This window comes from Haliotis cracherodii, unplaced genomic scaffold, assembly GCF_022045235.1.
Source record: "Haliotis cracherodii isolate W230 unplaced genomic scaffold, xgHalCrac1.p SCAF_11, whole genome shotgun sequence".
NCBI classification, from domain to species: domain Eukaryota; kingdom Metazoa; phylum Mollusca; class Gastropoda; order Lepetellida; family Haliotidae; genus Haliotis; species Haliotis cracherodii.
Genome location: NW_027266266.1, coordinates 23,349,575 through 23,370,333, shown reverse-complemented (window position 1 = coordinate 23,370,333; position 20,759 = coordinate 23,349,575). Strand labels below are relative to the sequence as shown.

The window sequence follows — 20,759 nt, the reverse complement described above, 5'->3', positions numbered from 1 at the left end:
TGAGTGAGTGAGTGAGTGAGTGAGTTGGGTTTAACGCTGCTTTTAACAGTATTGCAGTTATATCACGGTGTGTCAGCTTAACGTGGGAGGAAAGCCCGAAGTAATGCAGGTCTCAGACGTTTACCACTTCGGTCAAACCCACAAGCACGGGTATGTCGCTCACAAACCTAGAAACATAATCAGGGCGAACCCGGATTCGAACCCATTATCATAGGTTTCCAGTGTGCCCAAGGGACACAACTCTGCACAGCGAATCGCGGCACCTTAGACGACTGGGCCACCCGTGCCCCGCCATCATGTGACATGCACAGTAAAGCAGTGCGCATGTACAGGAAAGTAACTGCATGCTCTATTGGATCATATTGTTTTCAAGAATTGGGATTTTTTTAAATGGAAATAAAAACAAAACATGCTGCAGACATTCTGATGATACGGGCGGTGCCTGTGAACCAAGTGTAATATTATTTTAGCCTGACATAAGAAAACCCTTTGGTACTATTTTCTGCAACTGTCATGAGAGCCACAAATATCCATGCAGATAATTCATAACAACATTCCCTTTGTGCATACAACATAACCAGTTTGCACCTTATAATTTTCACAAAGTTCAAGTTGACCAGTAAACTTATCATACATATATTACTATCACTGAATGATGTTGATAAAATTCACTAAGGCCTTGTGTCATTGAAACAGAAAATTCATCAATGGTTTTGTTAAAATTAAAAGGGCCAATATAATTTAAACAAATAATTGCTAAATGATGTTCACGAAAGCATGAATGTTTGAAACAAATGACCTACACATGAAAGAAATTCACAAAGGCCGGAAGAATATTGAAACATTTAACCTCTATACGATGTTCACTCATTCACAGTGGCATGTGTAATATGGAAACAATTAATCTCTACATGATGTTCACAAAGTAACATAGGTCACTATGATATTGAAACGATTTACAAATTAACATAGGTCAGTGTGATATTGAAACAATTTACAAATTAACATAGGTCACTATGATATTGAAACAATTTACAAATTAACATAGGTCACTATGATATGGAAACAATTAACCTCAATATGATGTTCACAAATTCACAAAGGCTGGTATAATATTGGAACAATTAACTTCTAAACAATGTTCACAAATTCACAGTGGACTGTATAATTGAATATTATGTCATGCATCGCCATATGAGTATTTTAAGGTATAGGGCATTTGACTTTTTGACAACATAAACAATATAATAAAATATTTCCAAGTAAGTAGCTGTTTCTCGGAACCCTCTGTGAAACAATCCTCTACTAAACCAAGGATCAGAACGCTGCAGTTTAAGCTACACTGAGACAATTTACATTTCTAAAATATTGCAATATAAAAGACAAAAAACATTGACATGGAAATAGCACAGATTAAAAATCTCAAAATGTCAAAAATAAAGAGATACTGATATATATAAATTGACAAAGTTTGCTGAACACACTTCTTGTTGAACAAGCGACATGGTCGATGTGAGTACCCCCTATCAACAGAGACATATTGAATTGACAAAGTTCGCTGAACACACTTCTTGTTGAACAAGCGACATGGTCGATGTGTGTACCCCCGTCAATAAGACAGGATCGGCATCTGGAATGTGGTGAAAGAACACCAAGTGTTAGCTGCACCTATAAGATCGAAAAATCAAGTAGGAGAAAATAGATTGTCTATGAGGCAGGTTCATCACAGTTACATGGAGAAAGTATTCTAAGAAAGTTAAATGTCAAGTCAGAATGTTGACGGAGTGGACATTCTGAGTTTTTTTTGACTTCTTGAATGACTTGCAGTCGATGTCAAAAGACATTACAGCTGAGATTGTTCATATGAAAAGGCCAGTCCATCTGAGCTTGTCCTAGTGGTGAAGCTGTGGTCCATCTGAGCTTGTCCTAGTGATGAAACTCTGGCCAATCTGAGCTAGTGCTGTTAATGAAGCGTCGGTCCATCTGAGCTTGTCTTACTGATGAAGCTGTGGTCCATCTGAGCTTGTGCTACTGATGAAGCTGTGGTCCATCTGAGCTTGTCTTAGAGATAAAACTTGGTCCATCTGAGCATGTCCTAGTGATGAAGATGTGGTCCATCTGAGCTTGTCTTACTGATGAAGCTGTGGTCCATCTGAGCTTGTGCTACTGATGAAGCTGTGGTCCATCTGAGCTTGTCCTAGTGATGAAGATGTGGTCCATCTGAGCTTGTCTTACTGATGAAGCTGTGGTCCATCTGAGCTTGTGCTACTGATGAAGCTGTGGTCCATCTGAGCTTGTCCTAGTGATGAAGCTGTGGTCCATCTGAGCTTGTCTTAGAGATAAAACTTTGGTCCATCTGAACATGTCCTAGTGATGAAGATGTGGTCCATCTGAGCTTGTCTTACTGATGAAGCTGTGGTCCATCTGAGCTTGTCCTAGAGATAAAAATGTGGTCCATCTGAGCATGTCATAGTGATGAAGCTGTGGTCCATCTGAGCATGTCATAGTGATGAAGCTGTGGTCCATCGGAGCTTGTCCTAGTGCTGAAGCTAAGTTCCATCTGAGCTTGTCCTAGTGATTAAGATCAAGCTGATCTTCTAGTCGTGAAGGTGTGGTAAATTGCAATTGTCCCAGTAACATTGACATTTACCAATAACACTGAGGAATAACAGTGCTTTGACATTTTCATTCTTTGACATTTAAGGAATACAAATGTTGTTTTGATAGGTTTTTGAAATACAAGTGTTAGTGGGACATGTGTCATGTATACAATTATGATTGGACCATGATTCGCAATCACAATTGTATTTTTGACATGTTTCAGACATACAATCTTCTTCGGGACATGTCAGTATTGGCTTTTTTGTACATCTTGTACAATTGTTGTTTTGATATGTTTCATGTATTCCTTAGTTCAGGAATACAGCTGCTGTTCGGACATGTTTCAGGAATGTGACTCATCTGGAATGTTTCAAGTACACAATCCTAGTGATGGAGCTCCGGCATTTCACGAAATGTCTCGTGGGACATTGTCAGCTGTTCAATAACATCCAGGATTTGACCCATTGTTTTCAACTTTTTGTCTATGGGTTGACCTTGGCTGGTGACGTAATTCTCAGAGCCCTCGGCCCCCCGTCTGGTCAACTCCAGCTGGAGCTCGATCTGCTCCTTTCTGTGGGGGAAACAAAGACATCAGCACCCTGTAACAGTAACTTGAGTTACATCTTCACTATGTAGTTTAGCTTGAGTAAGTGAGATGGGCTTACCATATATCGCTGTGTATAAGGCAAGTTTTTCGTACCTAGAATTAGGGTGCTTTCAAGGGGGGCGTCTTTTTCACAGGGTTGAAGAATTTTGATGTTTTTTTCCCAACACAAAGACATTACTGTGAGCAGGTAACACCAGAAATACCATGTCAACAAATCAGTATTGAATCATGAAAACTAATCATGTAATTACACTGTCTGGTTATGGAAAGAGTGTATTATATATCTGGACTGATGTTTATAAACGATGTCAACATAAAGTTTTCGCTATCGCAAGCATGTGAGTATCGACGGTGATTGGTCAAATTGTTCCATATGACAAAATATCCAGCAATAGTGATCAGCTGTATCAAAGTGCTATGCTTATCAATTTATTTCATATATATATGGTAACTAAAATAACATGATATTAGAATAAATTATTCCTGATAAAATAAACAATTCCTATCAGAACAGGAAATACAATTTAATCGGTAAATCATTATGTCTAGTGTTTTTTTTATCTCAAATTTCAAATTTGTCTTGACCAAGTTCATTTTTTGTGATCTGTTCATTTCCCTGAATTTGCTGAAGGGATACGTTGTAATTTTTTTCTGTGGAAGACAAACACGTTTTTCTTGCAAATGTAAGGATTGTGTATGTGATGGTGTTGGCTTCATTCCGATTCGCTTTATAGACAAGGTATATAAATTAGCACCGATTTTGAAGGCTTTTACAGGGGAGTCACCTTATACGTGGGGTCGCTTTATAGATGGTGACATACGGTAATGTTTCAGAAGAATATCATTTTTATTGTGGCCTCTCAGGTAAACGCTCAAGTGACACAAGTCAAATGTTTACTACTTTGGTGAAACCCTTAAGCAGTATATCCGCTCTATTTGGGGATTGAACCCAAGTTCAGTGGATCCTGGCACAACCAATCATCACCTAGATAACTAAATTCTGAATAGATGAATCACTTATTATTAAACTGAACAGAGTTAGCTCCCCTAAACAACTCAAACATATAATAGCTATTCGTGGCCATAACACAGGTTTCACGATCCATGGATGACCCCACAAATGTATGGGTGGGGTGATGACTGACAGATGTATGGGTGGGGTGATGACTGACAGATGTATGGGTGGGGTGATGACTGACAGATGTATGGGTGGGGTGATGACTGACAGATGTATGGGTGGGGTGATGACTGACAGATGTATGGGTGGGGTGATGACTGACAGATGTATGGGTGGGGTGATGACTGACAGATGTATGGGTGGGGTGATGACTGACAGATATATGGGTGGGGTGATGACTGACAAATGTATGGGTGGGGTGATGACTGACAGATATATGGGTGGAGTGATGACTGACAGATGTATGGGTGGGGTGATGACTGACAGATGTATGGGTGGGGTGATGACTGACAGATATATGGGTGGGGTGATGACTGACAGATGTATGGGTGGGGTGATGACTGACAGATATATGGGTGGGGTGATGACTGACAGATGTATGGGTGGGGTGATGACTGACAGATGTATGGGTGGGGTGATGACCGACAGATGTATGGGTGGGGTGATGACTGACAGATATATGGGTGGGGTGATGACCGACAGATGTAGAGGTGGGGTGATGACTGACAGATGTATGGGTGGGGTGATGACCGACAGATGTAGAGGTGGGGTGATGACTGACAGATGTATGGGTGGGGTGATGACTGACAGATGTATGGGTTGGGTGATGACTGACAGATGTATGGGTGGGGTGATGACTGACAGATGTATGGGCGGGGTGATGACTGACAGATGTATGGATGGGGTGATGACTGACAGATGTATGGGTGGGGTGATGACTGACAGATGTATGGGGGTGATGACCGACAGATGTATGGGTGGGGTGATGACTGACAGATGTATGGGTGGGGTGATGACTGACAGATGTATGGGTGAGGTGATGACTGACAGATGTATGGGTGGGGTGATGACTGACAGATGTATGGGTGGGGTGATGACTGACAGATGTATGGGTGGGGTGATGACTGACAGATATATGGGGGGTGATGACCGACAGATGTATGGGTGGGGTGATGACTGACAGATGTATGGGTGGGGTGATGACTGACAGATGTATGGGTGGGGTGATGACTGACAGATGTATGGGTGGTGATGACTGACACATGTATGGGTGGGGTGATGACTGACAGATATATGGGTGGTGATGACTGACAGATGTATGGGTGGGGTGATGACTGACAGATGTATGGGTGGGGTGATGACTGACAGATATATGGGTGGTGATGGCTGACAGATGTATCGGTGGGGTGATGACTGACAGATGTATGGGTGGGGTGATGACCGACAGATGTATGGGTGGGGTGATGACCGACAGATGTATGGGTGGGGTGATGACCGACAGATGTATGGGTGGGGTGATGACTGACAGATGTATGGGTGGGGTGATGACCGACAGATGTATGGGTGGGGCGATGACTGACAGATGTATGGGTGGGGTGATGACTGACAGATGTATGGGTGGGGTGATGACTGACAGATGTATGGGTGGGGCGATGACTGACAGATGTATGGGTGGAGTGATGACTGACAGATGTATGGGTGGGGTGATGACTGACAGATGTATGGGTGGGGTGATGACTGACAAATGTATGGGTGGGGTGATGACTGACAGATATATGGGTGGTGATGACTGACAGATGTATGGGTGGGGTGATGACCGACAGATGTATGGGTGGGATGATGACTGACAAATGTATGGGTGCGGTGATGAGGGTCTGACCTGAGGTTGTCCCTGCTGTTGAGGAGCTGTGAGAAGATGATCTGCGTCTCCAGCCGAGGGTCCAGGGGATCCTGCCAGTCTCCCAACATCACTCCGTGATATGTCTGACTACACCCAGTTGCTGCAGCAACAACAAATTACACTTTACTCATTTCTAACCAATTCTCACACCAGACCAAGCTGTGTTCTAATTTTTTTAATCAAAGGCGCTGTATATCTTGCCAAAAATATCAATTGACTGTCATTTAATATTGATAATTGATGTATACCTATTAAAAATAGCTATGTTTTTGCTAGTAGACACAAAGCATTTTCAAACAGAGTGACCAGTGGGTAGTGCCTCTCCTTTAGGTAGTAGCATCTGTGGGTAGTATCCTGTGGGTAGTGACTCACCTGTAGGTAGTAGCATCTGTGGGTAGTGGCCTGTACGTAGTAACTGACCTATGGGTAGTGTCCTGTGGGTAGTGACTCACCTGTAGGTAGTATCCTGTAGGTAGTAGCATCTGTGGGTAGTGGCCTGTAGTAACTGACCTATTGGTAGTGTCCTGTAGGTATTGACTCACCTGTAGGTATTGACTCACCTGTAGGTAGTGACTCACCCGTAGGTAGTGACTCACCTGTAGGTAGTGTCATGTAGGTAGTGACTCACCTGTAGGTAGTGGCCTGTGGCAGCAGCTCCACTTCTCCCCCTTGTAAACCCCAGGGTGGTAGGCTTCAACTCGGCACTGGTTAAACTGACATGTCTTCCTGATGGCCGACATCCAGGATGTCAGCTCATTCACATCCTGGGTGGGTACAAGGAGAAATGGGAAACTCACAAACAGCAACTCATTTTGTTATACTCAATACTGCATACAATAGAAAGAAAAATGCATGATACAATAACCAGCACCCACCTTGGCCTGAAAGTAGAGGATGCCGTAGTCCAGGTTGTTGGTGTCCTCGGGGTCACGGATGAGGATCTGGCCCATGTTAGACTTGCTGAGGGCTCCATAGTCCAGCTTCTCTACTGCACACACCTGGGATACGGGGATCACCTTCCTTGCCTGGTAACACAACACGGTAAGCATAAGCATCAGACATAATGGTAAGCATAAGCATCACACGGCAAGGTAAAGCATAAACATCATACAGCACGGTAAGCATAAGCATCACACAGCACAGTAAGCATAAGCATTACACAGCACGGTAAGCATAAGCATCACACGGCACGGTAAGCATAAGCATCACACGGCACAGTAAGCATAAGCATCACACAGCATGGTAAGCATAACCATCACACGGCACAGTAAGCATAACCATCACACGGCACAGTAAGCATAAGCATCACACAGCACGGTAAGCATAAGCATCACACAACATGGTAAGCATAAGCATCACACAGCACGGTACGCATAAGCATCACACAACATGGTAAGCATAAGCATTACACAGCATGATAAGCATAAGCATCACACAGCACAGTAAGCATATGCATCACACAGCACGGTAAGCATAAGCATTACACAGCATGGTAAGCATAAGCATCAAACAACATGGTGAGCATAAGCATCAAACAACACGGTAAGCATAAGCATCACACAGCACAGTAAGCATATGCATCAGACATAATGGTAAGCATAAGCATCACACAGCATGGTAAGCATAAGCATTACAGAGCATGGTAAGCATAAGCATCAAACAACATGGTAAGCATAAGCATCACACAGCACTGTAAGCATATGCATCACACAGCACTGTAAGCATATGCATCACACAGCATGGTAAGCATAAGCATCAAATAACATGGTGAGCATAAGCATCAAACAGCACAGTAAGCATAAGCATTACACGGCACGGTAAGCATAAGCATCAAACAACATGGTAAGCATAAGCATCACAAAGCACGGTAAGCATAAGCATTACACAGCACTGTAAGCATAAGCATTACACAGCATGGTAAGCATAAGCATCACACAGCATGGTAAGCATAAGCATTACACAGCACTTTAAGCATAAACATTACACAGCATGGTAAGCATAAGCATCAAACAACATGGTAAGCATAAGCATCACACAGCATGGTGAGCATAAGCATCAAGCAGCATGGTGAGCATGAGCATCACACAGCATGGTAAGCATAAGCATTACACAGCACTTTAAGCATAAGCATTACACAGCATGGTAAGCATTTGCATCACACAACACTTTAAGCATAAGCATTACACAGCATGGTGAGCATAAGCATCAAACAGCATGGTGAGCATGAGCATCACACAGCATGGTGAGCATAAGCATCAAGCAGCATGGTGAGCATAAGCATCAAACAGCATGGTGAGTATGAGCATCAAACAGCATGGTGAGCATGAGCATCACACAGCATGGCGAGTATGAGCATCACACAGCATGGTGAGTATGAGCATCATACAGCATGGTGAGTATGAGCATCACACAGCATGGTGAGCATGAGCATCAAATAACATGGTAAGCATAAGCATCAAACAGCATGGTGAGCATGAGCATCATACAGCATGGTGAGCATAAGCATCAAACAGCATGGTGAGCATAAGCATCAAGCAGCATGGTGAGCATAAGCATCAAACAGCATGGTGAGTATGAGCATCAAACAGCATGGTGAGCATAAGCATCACACAGCATGGTGAGCATGAGCATCAAACAGCATGGTGAGTATGAGCATCAAACAGCATGGTGAGCATGAGCATCACACAGCATGGTGAGTATGAGCATCACACAGCATGGTGAGCATGAGCATCACACAGCATGGTGAGCATGAGCATCAAATAACATGGTAAGCATAAGCATCAAACAGCATGGTGAGCATGAGCATCACACAGCATGGTGAGCATAAGCATCAAACAGCATGGTGAGCATGAGCATCAAATAACATGGTAAGCATAAGCATCAAACAGCATGGTGAGCATGAGCATCACACAGCATGGTGAGCATAAGCATCAAACAGCATGGTAAGCATAAGCATCAAACAGCATGGTGAGCATGAGCATCACACAGCATGGTGAGCATGAGCATCAAATAACATGGTAAGCATAAGCATCACACAGCATGGTGAGCATGAGCATCAAACAGCATGGTGAGTATGAGCATCAAACAGCATGGTGAGCATGAGCATCACACAGCATGGTGAGTATGAGCATCATACAGCATGGTGAGTATGAGCATCATACAGCACGGTGAGTATGAGCATCACACAGCATGGTGAGTATGAGCATCAAACAGCATGGTGAGCATGAGCATCACACAGCATGGTGAGCATGAGCATCAAATAACATGGTAAGCATAAGCATCAAACAGCATGGTGAGCATGAGCATCACACAGCATGGTGAGCATAAGCATCAAACAGCATGGTGAGCATAAGCATCAAACAGCACGGTGAGCATATGCATCAAACAGCATGGTGAGCATGAGCATCAAACAGCATGGTGAGCATGAGCATCAAACAGCATGGTGAGCATGAGCATCAAACAGCATGGTGAGCATAAGCATCACACAGCATAGTGAGTATGAGCATCATACAGCATGGTGAGCATGAGCATCACACAGCATGGTGAGTATGAGCATCACACAGCATGGTGAGCATGAGCATCACACAGCATGGTGAGCATAAGCATCACACAGCATGGTAAGCATAAGCATTACACAGCATGGTAAGCATAAGCACCAAACAACATGGTAAGCATAAGCATCACACAGCACTGTAAGCATATGCATCACACAGCACTGTAAGCATATGCATCACACAGCACTGTAAGCATATGCATCAAACAGCATGGTAAGCATAAGCATCAAATAACATGGTGAGCATAAGCATCAAACAGCATGGTGAGCATAAGGATCACACAGCATAGTGAGTATGAGCATCATACAGCATGGTGAGCATGAGCATCACACAGCATGGTGAGTATGAGCATCACACAGCATGGTGAGCATGAGCATCACACAGCATGGTGAGCATAAGCATCACACAGCATGGTAAGCATAAGCATCAAACAACATGGTAAGCATAAGCACCAAACAACATGGTAAGCATATGCATCACACAGCACTGTAAGCATATGCATCACACAGCACTGTAAGCATATGCATTACACAGCATGGTAAGCATGAGCATCAAATAACATGGTGAGCATAAGCATCAAACAGCATGGTGAGCATAAGCATCAAACAGCATGGTAAGCATAAACATCAAACAGCATGGTGAGCATGAGCATCAAACAGCATGGTGAGCATAAGCATCAAACAGCATGGTGAGCATGAGCATCAAACAGCATGGTGAGCATAAGCATCACACAGAATGGTAAGCATAAGCATTACACAGCACTTTAAGCATAAGCATTACACAGCATGGTAAGCATAAGCATCAAACAACATGGTAAGCATAAGCATCACACAGCACTGTAAGCATATGCATCAAATAACATGGTGAGCATGAGTATCAAACAGCATGGTGAGCATGAGCATCAAACAGCATGGTGAGCATAAGCATCAAACAGCATGGTGAGCATGAGCATCAAACAGCATGGTGAGCATAAGCATCACACAGAATGGTAAGCATAAGCATTACACAGCACTTTAAGCATAAGCATTACACAGCATGGTAAGCATAAGCATCAAACAACATGGTAAGCATAAGCATCACACAGCACTGTAAGCATATGCATCACACAGCACTGTAAGCATATGCATCACACAGCACTGTAAACATATGCATCACACAGCATGGTAAGCATAAGCATCAAATAACATGGTGAGCATAAGCATCAAACAGCATGGTGAGCATAAGCATCAAACAGCATGGTGAGCATGAGCATCAAACAGCATGGTGAGCATGAGCATCAAACAGCATGTTGAGCATAAGCATCAAACAGCATGGTGAGCATAAGCATCAAATAACATGGTAAGCATAAGCATCAAACAGCATGGTGAGCATGAGCATCAAACAGCATGGTGAGCATGAGCATCAAACAGCATGGTGAGCATGAGCATCAAATAACATGGTGAGCATAAGCATCAAACAGCATGGTGAGCATAAGCATCAAACAGCATGGTGAGCATGAGCATCAAACAGCATGGTGAGCATGAGCATCAAATAACATGGTGAGCATAAGCATCAAACAGCATGGTGAGCATAAGCATCAAACAGCATGGTGAGCATGAGCATCAAACAGCATGGTGAGCATGAGCATCAAACAGCATGTTGAGCATAAGCATCAAACAGCATGGTGAGCATGAGCATCAAACAGCATGGTGAGCATGAGCATCAAATAACATGGTGAGCATAAGCATCAAACAGCACGGGAAGCATAAGCAATACATTTTGGGCAGAAAACACAAAAGAAATCACCAAGAGAATGTATTTCAAGTTTTGGTGACAACAGATAGCTCAATAATTTGGCGCTTTTCTATAACGAACTGTGTCGTCAAATTTTCTGTGACACAATGAGTGGTTTGGCAAGGCTTGTTTAATCAGCGTGACCACTGCATGTTGGCTTACGAAGTAGCTGTGCTGCACATTCAGTATGCAAGTATGATGATGTAAGAAGACACAATTCGAGCATATACAAGACCATATTTTGTTGAAAGGGTATCATTGATGTATGATTAAATAAAATTATCAACCCATTCAAAAGAGTAGACATGCCGCTTCACTCACAATCACTGCTTACACCACAGACTTCGCGTTTAATTTCATCATGGTAGAATGGAGATAAACTAAAGTGTTTTCATTGTAGAACTAGGCTACCTGTAGATTCCGGTTCCAAATTCAATTTAGCATGATTAAATCTACAGGTAACCACGCACTACAAGGAAAACAAAGAAGTTTTATCTTCTAATCACACAATATTTTACAACATTCAGAAAACATGGTCAAAGACCCCCCTCACTTTCATGCTATGTTTCAAACACTGTATAAGGAAATATGAAAGTCTGTCCTCAGATACAGAACAAGAAACTCTAAACTACACAATCTATAACCCCTTATCTTTGGAATTCAATCAGTTTCTGAGCAAGTAACATGCCATAAGACACTTTTAAAAAAATGAATCCTGCATGTCATTTTGAGAAAATGGATCTGAAAAACAAATAATGTTGTGGTTTGTCCTTGAAGGTGTGCACCTCTCACCTCTTCTGACTGTGACTTGGTGTAAGACAAGGTGGTTCGAGTGAGCCAGAAGTTGCACTTCTTGAAGACAAGGGGTCGCAGCCAGGACTTGGTCTTGTAGCGGCACTTGAGTAGCACACCATGCCTCAGTATCACTTCATCCTTCTGGTGGGTCGGGGACAGGCCTGAACATCGGTGGTTCTCTGTACAAACACATGCATATTAGGATATATCTTTTAGCAGGATCACAAGGGGTACATGGGGTTTCATGTGTCCTTCATTTGGTTTCAATTCACAAGCCTGAGGTATCCCACGTTAAGTTGCGAGTGGTACTTACCGACATGTTTCAATATGGCATTGTATAAGAATTAAAACTAATTCAAAATTAGTAGGAAACAGCTGTTCGATTGAGCAGAGGTTAGCTTGTGCTATGTCATATGACTTTCATTGCAACGGAAAAACGTGCAGCTATTTGCTTGAAATTTATTCTGCCTCTTAGAAATCCAGTCTTGCTCGTGCTGTATAAGGGATTTATTCCAAGGTGGTATACATAGTATTTTATCAAGATCAAGTGGACCAATCAGATCTCATCATTCTGATATTCCACCTATATCATGACAGCCTGGCAACTGAATTACCAGTGGAAGACCCAAACATCCTTCATTGAAATTGGTGGTAAAAATCCTGCCCAAACAAAATGCGATTGCCTCTCGCTGGAGCCAGGCTGTGGCTTGATTTATGGGTAAAATATAGCAACTTACACCGCAAAGCAACTCAATGTATGGAGGAACGTAGTGGACAGTAATGATGATGTTTCATGGATCACTAACATGAATCTGAAAAGTTGGCTCTCCCACAATGATCTTTGACAAATTAGTGTGAGCGATTCTTTTAAATACACATTTCCTGTGATACATTTTCAGAATATTTTTCACTCCTGGTGTTAATATTTCCAGAGATGGCTGTTCGACAGTGAAAAGGGCATAAGATTACAGAATACTCATGACATACACTTGAAATAATACTAAGTACTTACTGTCAGAATCAAATACTGTGACCAGGTCGTCGATAAACTCTCTGACACAGCCAACGTAAGTATGTATGAGTGGTGCTAGGGGCTCCAGCCACGTCTCCTTGCCCTGGACGTTCAGGTTCCCCATACTCTGGGTCAGCTGGAAGGTAGGAGTGAGTTCAAAGTGTTGTGTTACATAGGCATTGTTTCAGCCATGTAACAAAGGAACAAGCAATGATTTTTGAAACATGTCACAATATATCAAAGTTATTAAAAAAAATAATTTTTGAACATGTTTTAGGATAGCACTAGAAAAGCTATTATTGTTTTAAAGAGGCTATGGGCAACCAGCAAGTATATGATGTAGTGAGTCGTGTATATGATGTAGTGAGTCGTGTATATGATGTAGTGAGTCGATGACCTCCCTTGGCCAGCAAGGTGAGTGTTCGACTGATCTTCCTGTTGGCGTGTATATTATGTAGTGAGTCGATGACCTACCTTGACCAGCAGGATGTGGGTTTGACACATCTTCCTGTTGGCATGTGATATCATGTACTGAGTCGTGTATATGATGTAGTGAGCCGATGACCTACCTTGGCCAGCAGGGTGAGGGTTCGACTGATCTTCCTGTTGGCATGTACTGGGTGGAGGGAGAACAACTTCGGGGACAAGATGGCTGGAGCGAAGAACCGGAGAAAGAGGAAGCCGCTTACAGCCAGGTATGGAATGTCCTTGAAAACAGGGAAGATAATTCAGTCTGTGTTAATATTTCAGGTAAGGGGGACCTTAAGCTATATCACTACATTCATATCCCATGTACAAGTTTTGATTTGCCTGTTCATCATGTCTGATGATATCGAATTTATTGTAAAACATAAGGAATTCCAAAAGTGAAAGTTACCAGAATGGATACACCCATGAATACTGATCCGGTGCCTACACACAAAAGATCATTGTTAGGTTCAAGAGTTAACATTATCGTGCGTAGCATTGTCCTGTTTTGTTCATCATTTATCTTCAGTAATAGGCACTATTCCAAGTTAATTTTTGTAGAACATTTGTGTTAACGTGAGTAATAACTTAATAGAAGTAGGAATCATGTTTATTTGGCGTAAATTACCTTAAGTTGGGAATTTCGATGACTGACTGCATACAGTGACATGCCAGGTTACAGGACCACGCCATTTTGAATCATGATGTCATTGATATTTGTGTTCCCTCTGTTACATTACAAATATTGCATAAAGTGCCATATTTTAAGTTCTTTTACTTCTGTCAGTTTGTTAAGTTGTTATATTAGTCTTATAGTATATTAGTATGCTTGGTGCTATAAAACAATATCAAAGTACATATTCGTTTGATGACCAGCTGTGATGTCACATTTTGTTTACTGTTAGAGACGATCAGCTGGTTGTGACGTCCTGGTTGTTTTTACGGTTAAGATCCCGTTAGATTGAATGATTGCAGTCGCTTGATATTGTGAGTGTGTCAGTAGATTACCACACTGTCACAATCTTATCTTTGGCGCTGCTATTTTGTAAATTTATTGAGTAATCTAATATATATCTTTATTAATATATATACTTGCCAATTTGAGAGGTTGATTTGTGTAAATGAATTGATAGTGTTATTGTTGACAAAGATATCCTGTTCTGTGTTTATTTAAAAATGCAAACTGTGACACCATGTCCAGTTAATTGAACCCCCTAGATCCATCACAATCATCAAGGGGAAGAATAGGAACCCAAAAGTTGCTCGGCATCAACCAGTAGACATCGGGGCAACCAATTTGGTAAGCTCTTGCACACCACTCCCTACCTCGTACTCTGTCTCTGGCCACTTCTTCCTGACAGTCATCTGGAGGTTGCGGAACACCATCCTCATGATGTGGGGGCAGTCGCGGGCGGAGTGGATGATGCGCTCCATGATGTCCCCCATGTAGCCCTCCAGCACCTCCTGACTAGACTGGAGGATGTTCTCCTCCGACTCGCGGTGAATACTGTGTCGTCTACAATACAAATCTGGGAATTAGCTACTGATGAGGTACTCAGGACCTCTTACATGTCTTAGAATTCTTGTGTGATGACAAGTATTATGTTTGGGAATCACTTCTGTCTTGAAATTCTCAGGTGAGGTGAGGTGAGGTGAGGTGAGGTGAGGTGAGGTGAGGTGAGGTGAGGTGAAATTGTGTTTAATGTCGCAACCAAGATTATTGCACTGCGTGGCTGCTTGTACTAGTCAAGACTAATGCCGATTTATAGTGCTAGCTCACTGAGATACCATGTAGCAGTTTAACATGAATACCCCACTCAGAGACAATATACTGACTCTGAGCCGACCAGTCCTTGTTTCAGCCCCTTTATGCCGAGCGCCAGACAGGGTAACAACAAGTACCATCTTTTAACGTCTTTTGGTATGACACGGCCAGGGATCGAACCCCGGGCCTTCCACTCTCCGGGTGGATGCTCTACCACTAGACCACGGAGGCAGTCCTACTTCCTCAGAATTTCCATGGAAAGACAAGCACGGTAGTGTTCAAAATGTACTGTAAATGTTAAAGGGTTCTTCATACATAATGGTAAATGTCATGTAGTAACATAACTTTAACTTCCGGTCAGGCAGGCTGCGAACATAGCCAGGATATAGTTAGTTATTCAGCAGCCACGCAGCCTTTCACCACTGCCAGGAGATTGGGTTTCATTACCCACCCTCCCATCCCATGCCATGTTTTCCTTGTTTTTCATTTGCCCTGATACATCATGCACAAGTCATGCAGGCCATGTTAGCTGTATGAGGAGTTATTCATGTATTATCAATCCATATTTCATGCTCTGCAAAGTTTGCCTAGGTCTTCAACTGCCTTGCTTTATATTTTTTTGGTGCCTAGGTACACAATATACATGTCTTATGTCGGGAGTTTCTCATGCATTATCATTTATGACATTTCATGGAATTCAGGAATTCCCAAGGGTTGGCCCTTCAGACAAGCACAGGTTTCTGGCAACCTATTCTAACCAGGAATCCCAGCGGAGGAATCAACCACAACCATGGGTTGTTGGAGACCTATTCTAACCAAGATTTCCAAAGGGGTGACCCTTCAGACAAGCACAGGTTTTTGTGGTCCCAGCGTAGGAATCAACCACAACCATGAGTTGTTGAGAACCTGTTCTAACCCCAGAATTCTGACGGGGTGACTCTTACGACAACCACAAGTTGTTTGGGACCTTTCCTAAACTGGAATTACTTTTACCACAAGCACAGGTTGTTGGAGACCTATTCTAACCTGGAATCCCAACGGGGTGAGACTTGTGACAATCACAGGATGTTGGGGACCTATCCTAACCTGATATTCGGACAGAGTTACTCTTATGACAAGCACAGGTTGTTGGGGACCTACTTTAACCCCGAATTCCCATGGGGTGGCCCTATGGACAAGCATAGGATGCTGGGGCCTATTCAAACCCAGAACCCCAACGGGGCAGCTTTTTCAAGAAGCATAACATTCTGGGAATCTATGATAACCTGGAACCCTGACCGGGCCCCACATCAATCTGGAACACAGCACTGCTGACCTTCTGACACTGTTGACCCTATGAGGGTCCAGTTCCACAGTCTTCTTCTCACTGAAGATCCGGTCAATCTCATTGGACAGAGTGTGATGCAGGTATGGCATTCCTACGATCTGCAATGTGATCAATCACCATCAAAGCAATGAAGTTACAAAAGACTTAAAATTTATTTGAACTGACATATTACCGTAGCCTCAATAAAATCTTCTGAAGATTAAGAACATCCAATGTGAAACTGCAGTACGTACCTTCATAAACTGGTCCATAGACTTGGTAGCTAGAGTGTTCCCCCTGAACAGGGTGTTTGGATTGGCTGAAGAGGAAGATAGGATATCATCAGAATGCTTCTAATTTTGAACAATTTCAAACATTGAAATTTAACTTTACCGACATAATGACATCATCATACAAAGAGTAAAAGAAAATTTCTGGATATGCCTTATTCGGTTTCATCTATAAATCACAACATGCACTTCTTAACACTAGACCCTTTCAGTCCCCTTTATCTTGTGACAGTTGCCTACGTGTGTCCCCACCTTACACTGATGGCTGTGACAGTTGCCTACCTGTGTCCCCACCTTACACTGATGGTTGTGACAGTTGCCTACCTGTGTCCCCACCTTACACTGATGGCTGTGACAGTTGCCTACCTGTGTCCCCTGACTTACACCGATGGCTGTGACAGTTGCCTACCTGTGTCCCCTGACTTACACTGATGGCTGTGACAGTTGCCTATCTGTGTCCCCTGACTTACACTGATGGCTGTGACAGTTGCCTACCTGTGTCCCCTGACTTACACTGATGGCTGTGACAGTTGCCTACCTGTGTCCCCTGAATTACACTGATGGTTGTGACAGTTGCCTACCTGTGTCCCCTGACTTACACTGATGGTTGTGACAGTTGCCTACCTGTGTCCCCTGACTTACACTGATGGTTGTGACAGTTGCCTACCTGTGTCCCCTGACTTACACTGATGGTTGTGACAGTTGCCTACCTGTGTCCCCTGACTTACACTGATGGCTGTGACAGTTGCCTACCTGTGTCCCCCGCCTGACACTGATGGTTGTGACAGTTGCCTACCTGTGTCCCCTGACTTACACTGATGGCTGTGACAGTTGCCTACCTGTGTCCCCTGACTTACACTGATGGTTGTGACAGTTGCCTACCTGTGTCCCCTGACTTACACTGATGGCTGTGACAGTTGCCTACCTGTGTCCCCTGACTTACACTGATGGTTGTGACAGTTGCCTACCTGTGTTCCCTGACTTACACTGATGGCTGTGACAGTTGCCTACCTGTGTCCTCCACATCCATGCGCGTCACTCGGTCGAGGAAGTCGACCACTACATCATGGCTGAGTGAAAATCGGATGAGTGATCCTGCGACCTCGCTGAGCTCTAGAGTCCTGTTCTTTGCCAGCGTGCGCCATATGTACATGCCTAGTTCACAGTTCTGAAATGAGACAGCTCACTTGTCATCTTGGCCGACATTTTGCAACTCTCGTTGATTTCAATGTGGTCATCAGAGAAGTTGTAAATCTTGAAGATCGAAGATCAAACTTGGGTATGGAGGAAAGGAGGTGTGTAATGCACAGCGCGTTACACCTCATCTTTTGTATGATTTCCTTGAGCTACAGACCTGTGTGGGCTGGTAGCAGGATGGGGAAAGGAAGTGTGCAATGCGATGGCCTGGAGCTACAGACCTGTGTGGGCTGGTAGCAGGATGGGGAAAGGAGGTGTGTAATGTGATAGCCTGGAGCTACAGACCTGTGTGGGCTGGTAGCAGGATGGGGAAAGGAGGTGTGCAATGCGATGGCCTAGAGCTACAGACCTGTGTGGGCTGGTAGCAGGATGGGGAAAGGAGGTGTGCAATGCGATGGCCTGGAGCTACAGACCTGTGTGGGCTGGTAGCAGGATAGGGAAAGGAGGTGTGTAATGTGATGGCCTGGAGCTACAGACCTGCTGGGTAGTAACAGTAGGTCTATGAAAGGATTTAGCAGGACAATGTGTAACCTATATCATGGGGCACCTCACCTGGAGTTTGATGGCCTGGAACAGCAGATCTGTGACGGGATGGTAGCAGGACAATGTGTAACATATATCATGGGGCACCTCACCTCTAGTTTGATGGCCTGGAACAACTGATCTGTGACGGGATGGTAGCAGGACAATGTGTAACATATATCATGGGGCACCTCACCTCTAGTTTGATGGCCTGGAACAGCGTATCTGTGACGGGATGGTAGCAGGACAATGTGTAACATATATCATGGGGCACCTCACCTCTAGTTTGATGGCCCGGAACAGCCGATCTGTGACGGGATGGTAGCAGGACAATGTGTAACATATATCATTGAGCACCTAACCTCTAGTTTGATGGCCTGGAACAGCAGATCTGTGACGGGATGGTAGCAGGACGAAGGCAGCACCAGCTCCTCCAGCAGCTGCAGCTTCAGACGTAACTTGCCACGATCGATCTTACTGTAGAAAGAATTCACAACATAACCTTCTGCCTACGATTTAACCTTTGATTCACCTTCTGCCCTCCGGCATAAAGAGAACTGTCTGTACCTGACTCTGCACATTGAAACAAAGAGCTTGAGGACATACCTCTGTATGTCAAGTCATCAAAATCAGTACAAAGGTGTGAGCACAAAAAGCAATATTCCATTCACATCATGGCGGCCTGTACAAAACTGGTGGTTGTTAGCATGATCAACTCCCCTGCCATTAGTGTATGACAACATTCAACCAGGTCATATACTGTAACAAACTGATCTTTACATTTTAGTTCTAACAACAGCCACTAGGGACCTATTCTGCCTGGGAATCCTGATAGGAAGCGGGCACAGAGATGTGGAGAGTGGTCTTTCCCTGTATATGTGTATAGAGATGTAGATGGTGATTGGTACCTGCATCTATGGATCAAGATACAGACAGTGGTCTGTACCAGCATCTGTGCATTGAGATAAGGACAGCAGTGTGTACCTGCTTCAGTTTATCGAGATAAGGGGAGTGATCTGTACCTGCATCTGCGTATCTCAGTTGCTGTGAGGGTCTTGTGAGCCACTGAGTGCCACTTCCTGGTACAACTGCCCTCAGGAATGTCATCTGCTCGGAGATGGATCTACAACACACATTAACACATCAAGCATCATTTTAAAGTGAGATGAAGTCGTCACTGTTTACCATGTACCACTAGAAACACTTACCCTTCCCATGAAGTCATCACTGCATACAACTAGCATCACCTACCCTTCCCATGAATTAATCGCTGCCTACCACTAACATCACCTACCCTTCCCATGAAGTCATCACTGCATACCACTAGCCTCACCTACCCTTCCCATGAAGTCATCACTGCCTACAACAAACATCACCTACCCTTCCCATGAAGTCATCACTGCCTACCACAAACATCACCTACCCTTCCCATGAAGTCATCACTGCCTACCACTAGCATCACCTACCCTACCAATGAAGTCATCACTGCATACAACTAGCATCACCTGCCCTTCCCATGAAGTCATCACTGCCTACCACAAACATCTCCTACCCTTCCCATGAAGTCATCACTGCATACGACTAACATCACCTACCCTTCCCATGAAGTCATCACTGCCTACCACTAGCCTCACCTACCCTTCCCATGAAGTCATCACTGCATACGACTAACATCTCTTACCCTTCCCATGAAGTCATCACTGCCTACCACAAACATCACCTACCCTTCCCATGAAGTCATCACTGCATACGACTAACATCACTTACCCTTCCCATGAAGTCATCACTGCCTACCACAAACATCACCTACCCTTCCCATGAAGTCATCACTGCATACGACTAACATCACCTACCCTTTCCATGAAGTCATCACTGCCTACCACAAACATCACCTACCCTTCCCATGAAGTCATCACTGCATACGACTAACATCACTTACCCTTCCCATGAAGTCATCACTGCATACGACTAACATCACCTACCCTTCCCATGAAGTCATCACTGCATACCA

General features: G+C 43.7%; 1 protein-coding gene across 1 annotated transcript in view; it reads right to left on the bottom strand.

The window, feature by feature from the left end:
• Nucleotides 1-262: 262 nt before the first annotated feature.
• Nucleotides 263-20,759, bottom strand: part of LOC139455603 (rasGAP-activating-like protein 1) — a 31,398-nt gene continuing 10,901 nt past the window's right edge. The window contains exons 8-20 of the mRNA XM_071237154.1: nucleotides 19,771-19,871; nucleotides 19,111-19,225; nucleotides 18,041-18,197; nucleotides 16,994-17,058; nucleotides 16,749-16,858; nucleotides 14,995-15,184; nucleotides 13,770-13,907; nucleotides 13,201-13,336; nucleotides 12,186-12,367; nucleotides 6,942-7,091; nucleotides 6,695-6,830; nucleotides 6,046-6,166; nucleotides 263-3,172 (exon numbers count right to left, since the gene is read on the bottom strand). Of these exons, the coding sequence (XP_071093255.1) occupies nucleotides 2,986-3,172; nucleotides 6,046-6,166; nucleotides 6,695-6,830; nucleotides 6,942-7,091; nucleotides 12,186-12,367; nucleotides 13,201-13,336; nucleotides 13,770-13,907; nucleotides 14,995-15,184; nucleotides 16,749-16,858; nucleotides 16,994-17,058; nucleotides 18,041-18,197; nucleotides 19,111-19,225; nucleotides 19,771-19,871 (1,788 nt within the window). The 3' untranslated portion in view covers nucleotides 263-2,985. The remainder of the gene's footprint in view (nucleotides 3,173-6,045; nucleotides 6,167-6,694; nucleotides 6,831-6,941; nucleotides 7,092-12,185; nucleotides 12,368-13,200; nucleotides 13,337-13,769; nucleotides 13,908-14,994; nucleotides 15,185-16,748; nucleotides 16,859-16,993; nucleotides 17,059-18,040; nucleotides 18,198-19,110; nucleotides 19,226-19,770; nucleotides 19,872-20,759) is intronic.